General features: G+C 40.9%; 1 protein-coding gene across 1 annotated transcript in view; it reads left to right on the top strand.

The window, feature by feature from the left end:
• LOC308261504 (uricase) overlaps nt 1–16,804 on the top strand; it is a gene marked incomplete at its 3' end in the record, with an annotated part of 35,959 nt that overhangs the window by 5,640 nt on the left and 13,515 nt on the right. Inside the window, exons 2-4 of the mRNA XM_080693477.1 lie at nt 7,411–7,629; nt 10,456–10,572; nt 10,670–10,748. Of these exons, the coding sequence (XP_080549603.1) occupies nt 7,411–7,629; nt 10,456–10,572; nt 10,670–10,748 (415 nt within the window). The remainder of the gene's footprint in view (nt 1–7,410; nt 7,630–10,455; nt 10,573–10,669; nt 10,749–16,804) is intronic.

Raw genomic sequence — 16,804 nt, 5'->3', positions numbered from 1 at the left:
AAATAAAATAAAGCATCCAGGCGTGGTGGCACACGCTTATAATCCCAGCATTTGGGAGGCTGAGACAGGAGGATCACGGTTCACGGACAGCCTCAGCTACTTAGTGAGGCCCTTTGCAACTCAGTGAGACCCAGTTTCAAAATAAAGAATAAAAAAGTAGGGCTGGAGGTGTAGCTCAGAGGTAGAATGCCCCTCGATTCCATCCCCAGTACTGGAAAAAATTTTTTTAAAAAGTAAAATAAAAATCTTAATTTATGGATATTTCTGAATTTATGGATATTTCTCTTGTCTTGCCTACTGTTTTTAATAGTTCTCTAATTAAAATCAACTTTTATGAACACATGCTTGATGAATACACATACATACTAGACCAAATTCATTTTAAGTATTGGAAAACGCTAACATCAAGAACAAAAACTTAATTGAAGTATTTTTGTTTGCAAGCAGAATAGAGAAATTCAGTGGTTGAAGTACGGCATACTGAAATCAAAAATATAAAACCACAGCTAAGAGAAACTACTAAAATGGAGTTCTGTGCAAAAACTCAATAAGTATGTGTTAGACGTTAAAATCATTGGAAATTGTGCCACAATAGTACTACTTCTGATAACATTTAATTATATAAAACAGCTCATGAGTGGTTTCCAAGGGTTTTTATTTTCTGAGGACAGTTTAAACTCACAAAGTGAGACAAAGTGACACAAACAAATCTCATTTCTTTTCCTTTTGAGAGGTTTTGTTTTGGTTTTATTTACTTGTGCGTACTTTTATTGGTGTATTGTAGTCCCACATCATCATGTAGTTTGGAGTGACAGGGACATACACGTGCACAGCACACGGTGAGCTTCTCCTGGCTCCCTTCCTTCTCCCTCCTCTTCTCTATTTATGATAAAGAGATTGGCATGGGTCATCTTACCTATGTATGTAACTTTAGTGGAAGTGTTTCTTAAGAATTCTTACAGGAAAACTAAAACTAGTGTAGTGGGCTCGGCCTCTGCCCCTTGAAAATAGGAACCTAAAGCTGGACTGAAGGAGTGACTTACAGCAGAAACAATGTTTTTCCTGTGAATGTACAACTGACCCAATTTTCTTAATTGATCTGCAATGCCAGGGTGCTTGTTCCTTGGACAAATAATTTATGACAATTTACAGAGCACTGCCAAGTGCTGTGAGAAATAGATGACTTGGTCTTGCCTTTGAGTCACAGTATTGGGAATACTAGGATGTGCACACATACAAGAACAGTAAAGGAAGAAAGCGACCTTCGTGGCTGGTGCCTGTTTACTACAGGGTGTGGAGAGGACAGAGTCAAGGGACCTGCCTCAAGGAGGAGTCCAGGGTCATATGAGCCGTGGCACTTGGAGAGAGCATTCTACTGACGGGTGGTTAAAATCTCGGAGGCTCTTGGAGTCAAATACCAGCCCTGTAGCCAGAGAAATGTACTTCTTTCTACCTTGGTCCTCATCTAGAGAATGGGGAGATTCCTTTGGTATCTGGTACACGTAAGCACAAATATGTAAATAGTAGTGTTAAAAGAAAGCATCGGGAAATGTTCAGCTAGAGAATAGGGTGTATAGGTGGAGAAGGGTCTTAGTGCTCTATACATATTTGCCCTCGGTGTATACAAGCAACTATGATTAATTCAAAATATGATTTATATTGACAAGGATTTACTAAGAGCGCAAAACAGTGTGCACCTGTGTGGTATGGTATTCACAGTCTTCTTTATCGAAAAGAGAAAGAAGGCTGTCTCTTCACAGTTAGTGATGGAATTGATATCAAAACATTCCCATCGCTACTGTTGTCAAATTGGCAGGCCAGACAATGATGACATCTGACATTTACTGACACTGTATGCTATTCACTGATCTAAGCACTTCCTTTCAACCTCACAATTCCAGGAAATAGGTGCTATCATTGTCCTATCTTTCAGATGAAAAAGGGGAGGAATAAAAAGATTAAGTGACTTGCCTAGGGCCACAAAGCTAGCAGGGGGTGCAGCTGTCTGACTCTAGGACCCACATGCTCGGAACCTCTACAATACTCTTCTCTGCATCCAGGAGGCTGCCCATCGATAATGACCACGTGTCTTCCCTCCCACTATCTTGTCAAGTCGACCAAAATAATCCTAGTGATTTGGACCCCACTTCTGCAGGAGCTTTTAGAAGTCATAAAGTCCTTTGGAGTCTAATGAAATTCATGTGTATATTCCCCAGGAAGCCCATCCTGTCCCCCATAAATGCTTAAAGTTTGAGCTACAACTTCACAGAAAACATACTTTCCCCCTAAAATTCACCCACCAGGCTTCTGGAGGTTAACAGAATCCCGACTAAAATCCCAGGGACCTGTCATGACAACCTGATCACTTTAAATGTGGCCTAAAAATACACAAACATTCATGATCTCACCCCGGAACTGAAAGTTGGGGGCTCATTTACAACCCCCGAGTTCTCTCTGGCATTATCCTGCAGACAAGGAACAATTCTTTACCCATTAATGTTTCAAGATATGTACGGGAAAGGGTATTTTCCATGAGTAGAACCTGGTAAAGATTTATTCCTGCTGATAATTTGTACAAAGCATTACTCTAGTATGAGTAATAAACTGAGTTTCCTTGTGAGTATATTGCTTGGGCTCAAACCCAGGTTCTCACCAACACGACGCAAGCACTCTAAGCCCTCAATCAACCCTTGAGTTTCTTTATGTAACTTTGTTTTCTCAATCCACACAGGCCTGAGGAAGGATAACCAAAGGTGTGGGTGTTGGTGATTATGAGCATTTTTATAAGGCCAGTGTACCTCAGAGTAAACAGGCAGAAGTATCAGCCATTTAACTTTGCCCATTCCAGCTCTGGTCTGGCATGCATTTTTAAATAATTATTTCTATCAACAACTGGAAGGATCTTTTCATGCAAAATATGACATATAATGGCTACTTACCCATGATGGGTGTAACTAACATTTATAGAGCATTCACTGTTTGCCAGGCACTTTTCTAAGTGTTATATGCCTTTTCTTGTGTACTTTTCATATCCATCCTGAGAGATGGGCACTACTATCATTCCCTTCTACATTTTTTTTGTGGTACTGGGGTTCCTGGAAGCCCTTCTACCTCCGGGCTACACTCCCAGACCTATTTTTACATTTTTTATTTGGAAACAGGGTCTCCTAAGCCAGCGCGCGTGGCTGGCTTCGAACCTGTGCGATCCTCCTGTCTCTGCCTCCCAAGCGCGGGGATTACAAGTGTGCGCCACCACGCCCTGCTCATTCCCTTCTTATAGATGAAGACACATGCCTCCATTCAGAGCTAATACGAGAAGAGGATTCCAGGTGGGATCCCTGACTCCAGAGTCCAAAGTCCTTTGTTTCAGCCACCTTACTGCCTACACTCCAGATGACAGCGACCTTAATATTTTAATGTATGGTGGTCTTAGACACAGATCTCTACACTGGAGCCATATTATGGGTTATGTATAATGTGTTCTGATGGCTACTTCTGATTTCTCTGCCTACAAAACTGGGGGGCGGGGGGAGAACAGCCTCTGTCTTTTCCAGTGAGCTATCTGTTGCTGAATCTTGTTGAGTGACTCTTTTGGGTGTCCTGTGCTGGACACAGCTGTCCGGCTCCAGGCTCAGATGGTTAGGCCTTTTCATTCTGACTCACTGCTCAGTGAACTTGATTACTCGAGCTCAGGATCTTGCTAAGGAGCACTGGCCTCTCCCTCAGGTATCCTGAATGCTCTCTGCCTCTGAGATGACTGCATCACACTGGAGTGTTGTCTTACTAGCAATATGAACACTCTGCATCTCACTCTCTCTACACTATTCCTGCCCTTCCTGGCCTATGTTCTCAGTCAGTTGTGCTGTGATCTCCAGGCTGTGAGGATCAGAGGGCATAAGTTCCTATCCTTCCTTTCTCAGGAACTAGAACCTCCTGATAGGATTCTTCTAGCTCTTCCCATATTAAAATTCTTTGTGTGTTTTCATTAACTATTTTGTGTCATCACACAAGCAGTGGAGGTGGTTAGTGGCACCATCCGTTCATTCATGACACAGTTATCAAGCACCTATTTATGTTCCAGGCACAGTGCTGAGTGTTGCGGTTGCCATGGCAACCAAGAAAGAACTTGTTCCTGCTTTCATAGTTTATTGTTTTGGAATGAATCAGACACATGATGAGGCGATTGCAATACAATTTGATAGGGATTCTAAGGCGATAACAAGTATTTTGAGAGTACATAAAAGGGGCGCCTACTCTGCACTTGAAGGACAGGAGTGAATTACCCGGAAGAAGTGACATCGGAGATCTGAAATCTGACTAGAAGAAATTAGGCAGGTGAAGAGGTTGGTGGTTGGGTAGTGCGAAGAAGAAAGACTGTTCTAAAAGAGGTAGAACAGCAAATTAAAAGGCCTATAGGCAGAGAAAGCACGCATGAGCAGCAGCAATTAGCTTAGGATTGCTGAAGCAAATCTGAGCAGAGTGTGAACAGATGGGAAGCTGCAGAGTCAAGCAGAGGTGAGGATGTAAAGGGTGGGTCTCTTGTAGTCTCTGTCCTGAGTGGGTACCACCCCCCAAGCTACACTACTGCAGCTTAGATATTCATGACAGGGCATGGAGCAACATGTGTTGAGTCCTGCTACAGGCAGGAGGTGACAATAATCTCAGAGACCTTTGGATCTTGGCCCCGATCCATGCCAAACAAGGGCCCCAAGCAGCCAAGTGCCTTCTCCCCCAGGCAGAATCCCTTGCAGCTAGACACCATGGAGTTTTCTTCCTGTTGCTGCCAGCAGTGCTCTCCCCACCCATACTGTTGCCCTTAGTCACCATCCCCTCTGTTGCTGCTGCTGCTGCTGCTTCCCTACAGCCAGATTGGACACCATCTCTACCGCTGCTCAGAGCTGAGCCAGGCCTTTCACTTCTACCACGAGCCCTTATGAGGCAAAGGCACTGAGGGGACAGTGGAGATTGAGAGACATAAAATCACATTAAAGCAGCCACCAACCTATAGGTGGCAAGTAGAATTTGGACCTGGCCTGATTGCAAAGCCAGTACAATCACACAATGGTCCCTCCTTCCCTGTCACTATTACAGTTCTTATTAGAATCACTCTGATCTACTCTGACAGAGCAGTTCCTTTTTTTTGTTGTTGTTTTGTTTTTGGTTTTGGTGGTACTGGGGGTGGAACTCAGGCTTTCTACCTCAGGGCTATACTCCCAGACCTATTTTATTTGGAAACAGGGCCTCAACAAGTTGCTGACAGCCTCACTGAGTAGCTGAGGCTGGCTTCAAACCTGTGCAATCCTCCTGTCTCAGCCTCCCAAGTGGGGGGATTACAAGCGTGCGCCACCATGCCTGGCAGAGCAGTTCCTTTTTGACCCTTTTTCTTGGAGACAAGGTTCCCAAAGATTGGATCAGAGGCTTTTGAGGGGTCTCTTCAAGAGTTTTCTCTTAGTCTTGTACATGGGAAAAACCAAATTCAGACATCTTGATACCTCCCTCTCTGGGTATTAAATGGCCTACAAGAAATTTTGCAATTCAATCCAGCTTTAGCCCCAAGATGTGAGACAGCCTCCCATCCACACTTCTTCTTTTTTTTTTTTTTTTTTGGTGGTGCTGGGGTTCCTGGAAGCCCTTCTACCTCCGGGCTACACTCCCAGACCTATTTTTACATTTTTATTTGGAAACAGGGTCTCCTAAGCCAGCGCGCGCGGCTGGCTTCGAACCTGCGCGATCCTCCTGTCTCTGCCTCCCAAGCGCGGGGATTACAAGCGTGCGCCACCACGCCCGGCTTCCATCCACACTTCTGAGTGATGAAATAGTCATAATTTTTGGTATCTGCTAATATTTTAAAATTCTTCTCAAAAGAACTGGTGCCTTTTTATGCAAATAAGTTTATAGGTGGCTCTTGTTGTATCTGAACATCCCAACAGAGATTTGCTAATGAGGTTTCTAGTCTCCCTGCCCAGATTCTTACTGTATGCTGTTTTTAAAATTTATTTTCACTTTTGTTGCATTCTTTTATCACCAATTTAAGCCTCAATTTCTATGCTAAGTGAAGTAGGGTTTTTTGTGTTTCTGTCACTTCATGCCACTCTTCACAAACACCAGCAAAGCCTAAAGACAAGTCCTGTGGGTTCTACCAGCAGAGATGGACATGTTCTCTAGCTAAAGCTTCAGCTTCAGACAAGGTCCTAATGAATCACTGGGCTTTTATTAAGTGTCTCTCCACTAAAAGCATAGTTCTCCCTGAAGCCAGATGGCCTTGGCTCTGCACTCCTGAAGGTAATCTGGACTCTGTCGCCAATTACTCTTCTCCTTCCCTGCAGCAAACAGGAAAGGCAATTTTCAAATTGTTTCTATTGATCCCAGAGCATTTTCTCCATGATATCACTTTCTATATAAAATGGCAGAGAATTATTTTCAGTTAACCTAGCAAAGAAATTTTATACAAGGAAGTCACTTTGCATAATGGCCACTCTATCATTTAGAATCAACAGACCTAACAGTGAATCCTAACTCTGAAATGTACTAGGTCTATGAACTAAAAAAAGTCACTTAATCTCTTTGAAACTCAGTTTCTCCCCTTGTAAAATCAGAACATTAAGCCAGGTGTGGTAGCACACACCTGTCATCCTAGTATTTGGAAAGCTGAAACAGAAGGATACCAGGTTCATGGCCAGTCTCAGCAGTTTATCGAGGTCCTCTGCAATTTAGTGAGACCCTGTTTTTTGGGGTTTTTTTTTTTTGGTGGTACTGGGGTTCCTGGAAGCCCTTCTACCTCCGGGATACACTCCCACGGGCTACATTCCCAGACCTATTTTTTAACATTTTTATGTGGAAACAGAGTCTCTTAAGCCAGTGAGGCTGGCTCTGAAACAGCGCGATCCTCCTGTCTCCGCCTCCCAAGCGCGGGGATTACAAGTGCGTGCCACCAGCCCGGCAAGAGACCCTGTTTTAAAATAAAAAATAAAATAAAATAAAATAAAATAGGGCTAGGAATGTAGCTCAGAGGTAGAACTCCCCTGGTTCAATCCCCAGTACCACACACACACACACACACACACACACACACACACACACTCACGAACTCTGAATATTAGTGTAAAGAACATTTACAAGGACTAGGTTAGCAGGAATTAAATATGGCAGAGAAAGTTAGCATAACTTTGAGATAATAGGGTTTTTTATTGTTATCATCATTAGGGCAATTGGATATATTTCATCTTTTTTGGATTCTTCTTTCTATACCAATTCCCATTCTTCTGCAAAGGTTGGATGTAATATTACTTTCATAACTACTCTGGATCTCATCTTTTATAATTATATAATAAATTACTGCATAATGCAAGTTCAGTTGGCTTTTTGTTTCCACTTAGCTTCTTCAGTAAGATGATTATGTTTTCATTGCAGAACGATGAAGTGGAGTTTGTCCGCACTGGCTATGGAAAGGATATGGTCAAAGTTCTCCATATTCAACGAGATGGAAAATATCACAGCATTAAAGAGGTGGCAACATCAGTTCAACTTACTCTGAGTTCCAGGAAAGATTACCTATATGGAGATAATTCAGATATAATCCCTACAGACACCATCAAGAACACAGTTCATGTCTTGGCAAAGTTCAAAGGGGTATGCACCATTCTCTGATTCTGCCCATCTTGATACAGAATTCACTGTAAGATAACATAGGGGTGGTTTTTTTTTGTGGTACTGGGGTTCCTGGAAACCCTTCTACCTCCAGGCTACACTCTCAGACATATTTTATACTTTTCTTATTTGGACAAAGGGTCTCTGAAGCCAGCATGCCTGGCTTTGGACCTGCGTGCTTCTTCTGTCTCTGCCTCCCAAGCGCGGGGATTACAAGTGCTCACCACCACACCCAGCCACTGAAACCATTTTTAACTATTTCATTTTAACTCTAAAATTCTCAGACTTATTGAAAAGCGTGTTGTTGTCTTTTCCTCACTTGTTTATTTTCTCCAATAATTTAGCCTGAGAATGCCATTCAATAAATTAACATGCTATCTCTAATCAGGGATCACAGGCAAATCAAGGTCCTGGGAGAGTTTCAGAATAATTTTTTTTTTTTTTTTTTTTTTTTTTTTTTGCGTGTGTGTGTGGTACTGGGGATGAAAACCAGGGCCCTTCTACCGCTGAGCTATACTCTCAGACCTATTTTATATTTTATTTGAAAACAGGGTCTCAGCCAGGCATGGTGGTACACACTTGTAATCCTGCACTTGGAAGGCTGAGACAGGAGGCTCGCACAGGTTCAAAGCCAGCCTCAGCTACTTAGTGAGGCTCTCAACAACTAGTGAGACCCTGTTTCCACATAAAATATAAAATAGGTCTGGGAGTGTAGCCCAGAGGTAGAAGGCCCCTGGGTTTCACCCCCAGTACCACACACAAAAAATAAACAACAAAACAAAAACAAAGCAGAAAACAGGGTCTCACTAAGTTTCTGAGAGCCTCACTAAGTAGTTGAGGCTGGCTTCGAACCTGTGTGATCCTTCTATCTCAGCCTCCTAAGTACTGGGATTACAAGTGTACTCCACCATGCCCAGCTCAGAATAAAAGTTAACACATTTTCCAGATATTTTTGGAGTCCTATCATTTATATTTTCTTTTAGAATGATGTGCATTTATAATAGAACATGCCATTTCTCTTTCTGTTATTTCTCAGAAGAATGTTTTGAGCATAAAATGCATTTCTTTGTATTATGAAAATGTGCTTGTCCAAATTTTAATGCTGTCTGGCTTCCTCAGCTCCATCACCCTTTACTATCTCATGTGGTAGTTAATTGTACTCTTCAAGAGTGACCTAGATCTGATAGAACATGACATTTTACCACTTCCACCACCAGCTTCTTTAAATGGGCCTGAAGCTGAACTGGACCATCCACAGATTTCTGGGCAATTAAAGATAATTTTTTATTTTCCAAGTAGTCTAAGAAGGCAAGAAGACTAGAGGAGACTACAAATCCCTACAAAGCTTATTTTTATTTTTATATAAAATTCATATCCATAAGACATTAAATGAACAAACTAATTGCAGTGTAATTTCTACAAGGCCTATTTCTATTCTGAATCTTTTTCTTGTGAATCATAATGGCCCAGCAAACAGACAGGGTTGTGGAAAAATAAATTTCTTAGAAAAATAATTTGAAAATAGGTCCATACTATGATATGGAAGAGGATTGCATTACCAGTTACCTGCATTTATTGTTCTGTATGAGAAACTGAAGAAAAGTAAAAGAGTGGATGTGAATGTTAAAAATTTAAGTTCATTCTTAAGCCGGGCGTGATGGTGCACGCTTATAATCAATCCCAGCATTTGGGAGGCTGAGACTGGAGGATCACGATTTGTGGTCAGCCTCAGCTACTTAGTGAGGCCCTCTGCAACTCAGTGAGACCCGGTTTCAAAATAAAGAATAAAAAATAGGACAGGGGGTGTAGCTCAGAGGTCGAATGCCCCTGGGTTCCATCCCCCAGACCCGCAAAAAAAAAAGGAGAAAAATTTAAGTACATTCTTTATTAAGTAATCATCTAACTTTCTTTTTCTCTTCTCTCTCTCTCTCTCTCTCTCTCTCTCTCTCTCTCTCTCCTCTCTCTCACCCTCCCTCCCTCCCTCCCTCTGTTTTTCTTGGTACTTGGGATAGAATCCAGACCATTCTACCTCTGAGTTACACCTCTAATTCCTTTTAAATTTTTTGTCTTGAAGCAGAGTCTCACTAGGTTGCTGAGATGCTCACTAATTTGCTAAAGCTGGTCTCAAACATACAATCCTCCTATCTCATTCTCCAAATTACTGGGATTATAGGTATGCACCACCACATCTGGCCATATAATTTCTTATAAAACCAGGATATTTTAAGTGTAAAATTGGATGTTGTTAATAATTATCTTGGGGCAACAGGTATAAAATAGAACTACTTGAGAGAACCTACAGTCTACTTTAACTACAGGTAAAACTGTTAACAACTTACAGACTATGCTAAGACTGTAAAATACTGCTTAGAGATCAATATGGAGATTTCGTGAGAAACCCGTGAGCTGTATTATGGACATGAAAAGCCAGGGATGACAGTAGAAGGCCCATATGCAAAGCAAGGATGGCGAGGTAGTGCTTTAATAACATCGTTCCTTGGGGAACCGGAAGGCCCATTTGCAAATCTCATAAAGAGATCCGAGTTCTGTGGAGAATACTGTGGATGGTGTTGGTGACACTGAGTTCACTGGAAAAAGAATCTGAATGCTAAATAACGTTTGCCTCATCCACAGATACAGCTTCTTCTGCAAAAGAGGTTTCTTTTAAAAACAGGATAGAATCTCACCTGGTAATAGGAACCTATGAACACTTGGGAGCTCTGGTGAGAAATTGGGATAAGGGCCAATTCTTCTCCCAAGATTCTAATTCCATATTTCTGATTGCTAACATTTTGTTTCTTTCTACAGATCAAAACCATAGAAAACTTTGCTTTGAATATTTGCGAGCATTTCCTTTCTTCTTTTAACCATGTCATCCGAGCTCACGTCTATGTGGAAGAAGTCCCGTGGAAGCGTTTGGAAAAGGTTATCTCACTCATTTATGCTCCTAGTTTAACTTAAAAATTGGCTTTGTTATATATGCTGAAATTTGACTAGAAACAATTTCTCCCCTAATTTCCAGAATGGAGTCAAGCATGCCCATGCATTTATTCACACTCCCACCGGAACACATTTCTGTGAGGTTGAGCAGATGAGAAGCGGTAAGTTACTATTTTTCTTGCTTTTTCGACTGCAAAGCCAATTTCAGGGTTTTTCCCCTCATCTAAACAAGAAGAAAAATGTTGATTAACATGAGGAAAACTAGAAAAATTTTAAGGATATTAAATATAAGATGGGGGATGAACATTGTGACTTTGGATTACATTAGAGTTATCTATTTTGTCTTAAAATGTAAAAATAAACCAATATATTTTGTAACAAAATCTGGATGTTGAATGGGATAGATAATTTTTACTATTCAATTTTGAGGGGCATCAAAAGGGAAGAAAAAAGGCCCAGGCTGAATAAACCCCAAATCTCTGAACTTTCTTTTTTCTTTTTTTTTTTTTTTGGTGGTACTGGGGTTCCTGGAAGCCCTTCTACCTCCGGGCTACACTCCCAGACCTATTTTATATTTTTTGAAACAGGGTCTCTTACGCCAGCGCGGCTGACTTCGAACCTGCGCGATCCTCATGTCTCCGCCTCCCAAACGCGGGGATTACAAGCGTGCGCCACCAGGCCCGGCAAATCTCTGAACTTTCTGACCAATATTTTTTGTACCATATCATTCTACAATTATAGCAACTTTTTTTTTGTTTTATTTTACTTTTTTTGAGGTACTGGGGTTCCTGGAAGCCCTTCTACCTTTGGGCTACACTCCCAGACCTATTTAATATTTTTTTTTTATTTGGAAACAGGGTCTCTTAAGCGCGGCTGGCTTCAAACCTGCACTATCCTCCTGTCTCCGCCTCCCAAGCTCGGGATTACAAGTGTGCACCACCACGTCCGGTTTATAGCAACTTTTATAGGAAATATTTATTAAATAATAACCAGGTTTTCCTGGCATTTTATTTGCATAATAATCTACTGATACTATTATACTTTCTATAAATTGTTTCTAATTTAAAATAGTGGTAATAATATAATTAAAATTACAAATTTTGTATACTTTTATTAATGCACTGCAATTATACATCATAGTGAGGTTCAATGTGATTCAAACATATATGCAATTCACAATATTTGTTAGTTAAATGGAATTTCTTTCCCTACTCATTTCCTTTCTTTTCTTGTTCTTTCTTTCTTCCCTTCCTTTCTTCCTTCCTTCCTTCTTTCTTGGGTAAGTATGACTTAAAGGAAAGAAAAAAAATTTTGACTCTTAAGCCGGTGTTTTCCTACCCAAACCACACTGACTACCCTCAAAAAATTAGAAACTCTAAATACGTTCTAACTTAAATAAAATGTAAGTAACATATATAGTTTTAAAAGTTTTTTTTTTTTTTTTGGTGGTACTGGGGTTCCTGGAAGCCCTTCTACCTCTGGGCTACACTCCCAGACCTATTTTATATTTTTGAAACAGGGTCTCTTATGCCAGCGCAGCTGGCTTCGAACCTGCGCGATCCTTCTGTCTCCGCTTCCCAAGCGCGGGGATTACAAGCGTGCGCCACCACGCCCGGCTTGTTTAAAAAGTTTTTAGTAGTCACATTAAATCAAAGAAATGAGAAATATTAGTTTAATAATAGATTTAACTTGACACAATATATCCAAAAATATCATTTATAAACCCTAAGTCTAATCAGGATGGCCAGCATCAAGAAGTCAAACAACAATAAATGCTGGTGAGGACTTGGGGAAATAGAAACTCTTTTACACTGTTGGTGGGATTGCAAATTAGTGCAGCTGCTGTGGAGAATCCTCAGAAAATTGGGAATGGATCCACCATATGATCTAGCTATACTGCTCCTGGGTATCTTTCCAAAGGGAAGAAAATCAGAAAATCATAGTACTACATGCATATCCATGTTTATAGCAGCACAACTCACAGTAGCCAAATAATGGAACTAGACTAAGTGTCTGTCAAGAGATGAGTGGATAAAGAAACTCTGGTACATATACACAGTAGAATGTAGTTCAGCCATAAAGAACAAAACTATGTCATTTGCAGGAAAGCGGATGGCACTAGAGAAGTGAAATTAGCCAGTCTCAGAAAGCGAAGGGTTGTATGTTTTCTAACATATGTGGAAACTAGAGAGAAATTTGGGAACAAAAGTGTCTGCAAATAATTGAGAAGTACAGCTGGGCGTTGGTGGCACATGCTCGTAATCCCAGCATTTGGGAGGCTGATACCGGATGATCACGGTTCGCGGACAGCCTCAGCTACTTAGTGAGGCCCTCCGCAACTTAGTGAGACCCTGTTTCAAATTAGAGAATTAAAAACAGGGCAAGGGGTGTAGATCGAAGGTCGAATCCCCTTGGGTTCCATCCCCAGACCCGCAAAAAGAAAAAGAAAATTGAGAATTACCAGTAAAATACTGGAAGAGGATCAAGTAAGGGAGGTGTGTGGGGGGGGATGACTGGACAAAGGAAGCAGTTCAAATAATGGTATGTATGCATATCTATATGAAATTATCAACACCAAACTAAATAACATGTCAGGGGTGAAGAAGGGAGTAATTTGGGATCCAGAGAAAAACAAACCAAGCATTATCAACAGATGAATGGATTACAAAATTATGGAATATACACACAATGAAATTCTGCTCAACAATTATGTCATTTTTAGGAAAATGGATGGATCCAAAGAATATTATGCTAAGTGAGATTAGCCAGTCACAGAAAGTGAAAGGTCCTATGTTTTATTTCATATGTGGAAGCTAGGGAGTAATCAGGACACAGGAGGAACTTCAGGTATTGAAGGAGAAACTCCAGTGGAGGGAGGGAAGTTGTCTAGGGGGAGAAAGAGGAGGATCAATGAACACTGATCATTCATTGACGTTATATTCATGTATGAAAATACCCATGTCAATCTCAATACCATTTTGGGGAAGGCGAGAGCGGGGAGGGAGCCAGAGGAAAGCCTAAGTGCTGTGTGCATGTATGTCACTATCGCTATGACTTACATTATGATGTGAGACTATAATGCACCAATAAAAGTATAAAATATTCTTTATTACATGTATATAATAAATGTAAAAAATTATGAATAAAATATTTTATATTCTTTAAAAATTAAGATTTAGTTGGGTGTGCTGGTACATGCCTGTAATCTTAGTACTTGGGAGGCTGAGACAGGAGAATCATAGGTTCAAGGCCAACCTCAGCAATTTAGCAAGAGCATTTCAAAATAAAAAATAAAATAGGGATGGTGGTATGGGTCAGGTAGAATGCCCCTGTGTTCAATCTCCATTACCTCAAAAAACTTAAGTCTTTGAAATCCTGTATTTTATATTTATATCCTTTTTCTTTTTTCATTACTGGAGATGGAAGCCAGGGGTATTCTACCTCCAAGCTATAGCTCCAGCCCTAGTTTTTTATTCTTTATTATGAAGCAGGGTCTCACTGAGTTGCAAAGGGCCTCACTAAGTAGTAGCTGAGGCTGTCTGCAAACCGCAGTTCTCCCGCTTCAGCCTCCCAAATGCTGGGATTACCAGTGAGAGCCACCCTGCCCGGCTATCACCTATTTTAAGTTATATTCATCGTGTTTCCAGAATTTAAGAGCCACATGTGGCTAGTGGCTACTGTATTGATCAATATAACTCTCAGCTAATTTTTGGTGATATGCAGGACACTTAGCACATTATTTATTCCACTTCAATTATAAGAGTTTGATCACCTGCTTCATGCTGAACACCATACTGAGCCAGTATTTATTTAATTGTTGAAACTGCAAAACATTTGAGCAATAGATTTCAGTTCATAGAGTCTTATCCCCAGAATGTAAGAAATGAAGAAGTTAGCCTTAATGTGGAAAGAGTGGGGAATTAACTAGAGAGAATATACACAAGGAGGAAGTTTGTGGGGAAGAGCTGTCAAGTTATTTTGGAATATGGGAAGGAGACAGATTTGGGAACTGTTTTAGCCAGTTTTTCTAAAGCTTTGGTCAAAATACCTGCAAGCAAATTTAGAGGAAGAAAGGTTTATTTGGGGACCACAGTTTCATAGGTCAGTCCATGATTGTCCAGCTTCAAGGCTGTAGTAGGGAATGGCAGAGGAAGAGCCACTCTCACCTCACGGTGGCCAGGAAACAGGAGAGAGGAGGGTACCAGGAATATATATATATATATATATATATATATATATATATATATATGAATATATATAATATATATATTATATATATTATATATATTCATATATATATATATATATATATATATATATATATATAATCCCCAAGGCCAGGCCCCCAGGGACCCCGCCTCCAGCCATGTTCCACCTCTGAACCTTGCTGCACTGGGACATGCTATCAACACATTAGCTTTTTTGGGGACAGGCCAGACCAAAACATACCAGGGACCATAAATAGATCAAAGGTGTTGAAGCCATCAGGAAGAACATTCCAGAAAAAACATACAAAATAAGGAGAGGAAAGATGACAGGGCCTGGGAAAATTCCTTAGTTTAAGGTTTGGTCGATTTACAGTGTGAGATAGAACAATGGTCACAGGGGTAGGAGGTCTGGGGACAGTGGGGTTATGGAAACAGAATAAACTGTATTTTGAGACATTAGGGATAGTTGTTGAGGTTTTAGGAGGTATAAAAAAGAAGCCCACCTGTAATGGCTCAGAAGAGAAGTTTATTTCTTTTGTAGAAGTCAGCTTAGTGTTTGTGGGTGCTCTGCTCCATGAAGCTATTCAGAAACCCAGACTAATGGCAATCTACCTTTCTTCCTTTTTTCCTTTTTTCTCTTTTTTTTCATTTTTGGTACTGGGTATTGAACTCAGAGGTGTTCCATATCTGAGCCATATCCCCAGCCTTATTTTATTTTTTTATTTTGAAACAGGATCTCACTAATTTGTGGGGGGCATTGCTAAATTTTTGAGGCTGCCTGCCTCCCAAGCACTGAGATTACAGGTGTGTGTCACCATGCCCGGCTGCAACCTTACATTTTTAATCATTAAATCATTAATCATTTTTTGAAGTTGCCTAGAGAGTAGATTCTTATGCCAGGCAACTAGGAGAGGTAAAGGGGTAGAAGGAGAAAAACGAGGGGGGCAAGAATCTCTCAAGTGTAAGCGCAGGCCTGAAAACGGCACATAGCACTTTTGTATGGTCACACCTGACTGAAAGAGAGGAAGCAAAATGCAGCCTTGAGGTGACCCAGCTGGAAAGAAGAAATCGATGTGGTCTCTGCCACAGGCAAGTTAAGAAGTTTGGGTTAAAAGAAAACCAAAGATGTGGTGCATGCTTGTAATTCCAGTAATTAGGAGGCTGAGACTGGAGGCTTGTAGATTCAAGGTCAGTGTGTGCCAATTTAGCAACATCCTGTTTCAAAATATAACAGGGTTGAAGGTGCAGCTCAAAGGTAGAGTGATCCTGAATTCAATTATCAGTACCACCAGAAAAACAAAACAGAGCAAAGAGGAACTCTGTAGTTGGCAGACAGACGTCTCTGGTGACTTCCACAAACATACTGTTAGCAGAGTTGTGGAGGTAGAAGTGAAGTAGCTCAGGTCTCTGCTGATTATACAAAGAAAACAGGCTTCTCTTCACACACTTGCTCTTCCCAGGAACTATCAGGAGTCAGTATCAGCCTGAATTCTAATCACCTGGCTACAGAAAAATTGAAAAACTAGCTATCATAATCAGGCTGAAGCTTTTCTTCTCTGCAGAAAGCTATAAAGCTTCAAGGCACTGTGCTCCTAGTGGTAGGTTTCTCAGAAGCCCCAGCTCAAATCATCTAGAGCCCAGCCCTCCTCTGATGTCATGCTGGGCTGGCCAGGGCTCAGGGCAGGGACCAGATATCTGTTGCCTTACGTGTATGAAGGTATGTGTGTGTGCACAGCCATATGAATGTATATGTCTTCCAGAGTTATATATACAAGGATGAAATTTGTATACTGTTCCTCTTTGGTCAGGAGGAATAATATATGTTCTTCTGGTAGCAACGTTTAACTCTTTTCTTTTTTTCTTTCATGGTACTGAACCCAGAGACATTCTACCCCCAAGCTATACCTTCAATCTTCAATCTTTCTTAATTTTTAATTTTGAAATGGTATTGCTAAATTTTTTGAGGCTGGTCTTGAACCTACGATCATCGTGTCTTAGCCTCCCAAGTC

The sequence above is a fragment of the Muscardinus avellanarius genome (genome assembly GCF_963383645.1).
Source record: "Muscardinus avellanarius genome assembly, chromosome: 3".
Classification (NCBI taxonomy): domain Eukaryota; kingdom Metazoa; phylum Chordata; class Mammalia; order Rodentia; family Gliridae; genus Muscardinus; species Muscardinus avellanarius.
Note: the sequence above shows the minus strand (reverse complement) of the source record. Positions and strands in the feature narration are given on the sequence as shown.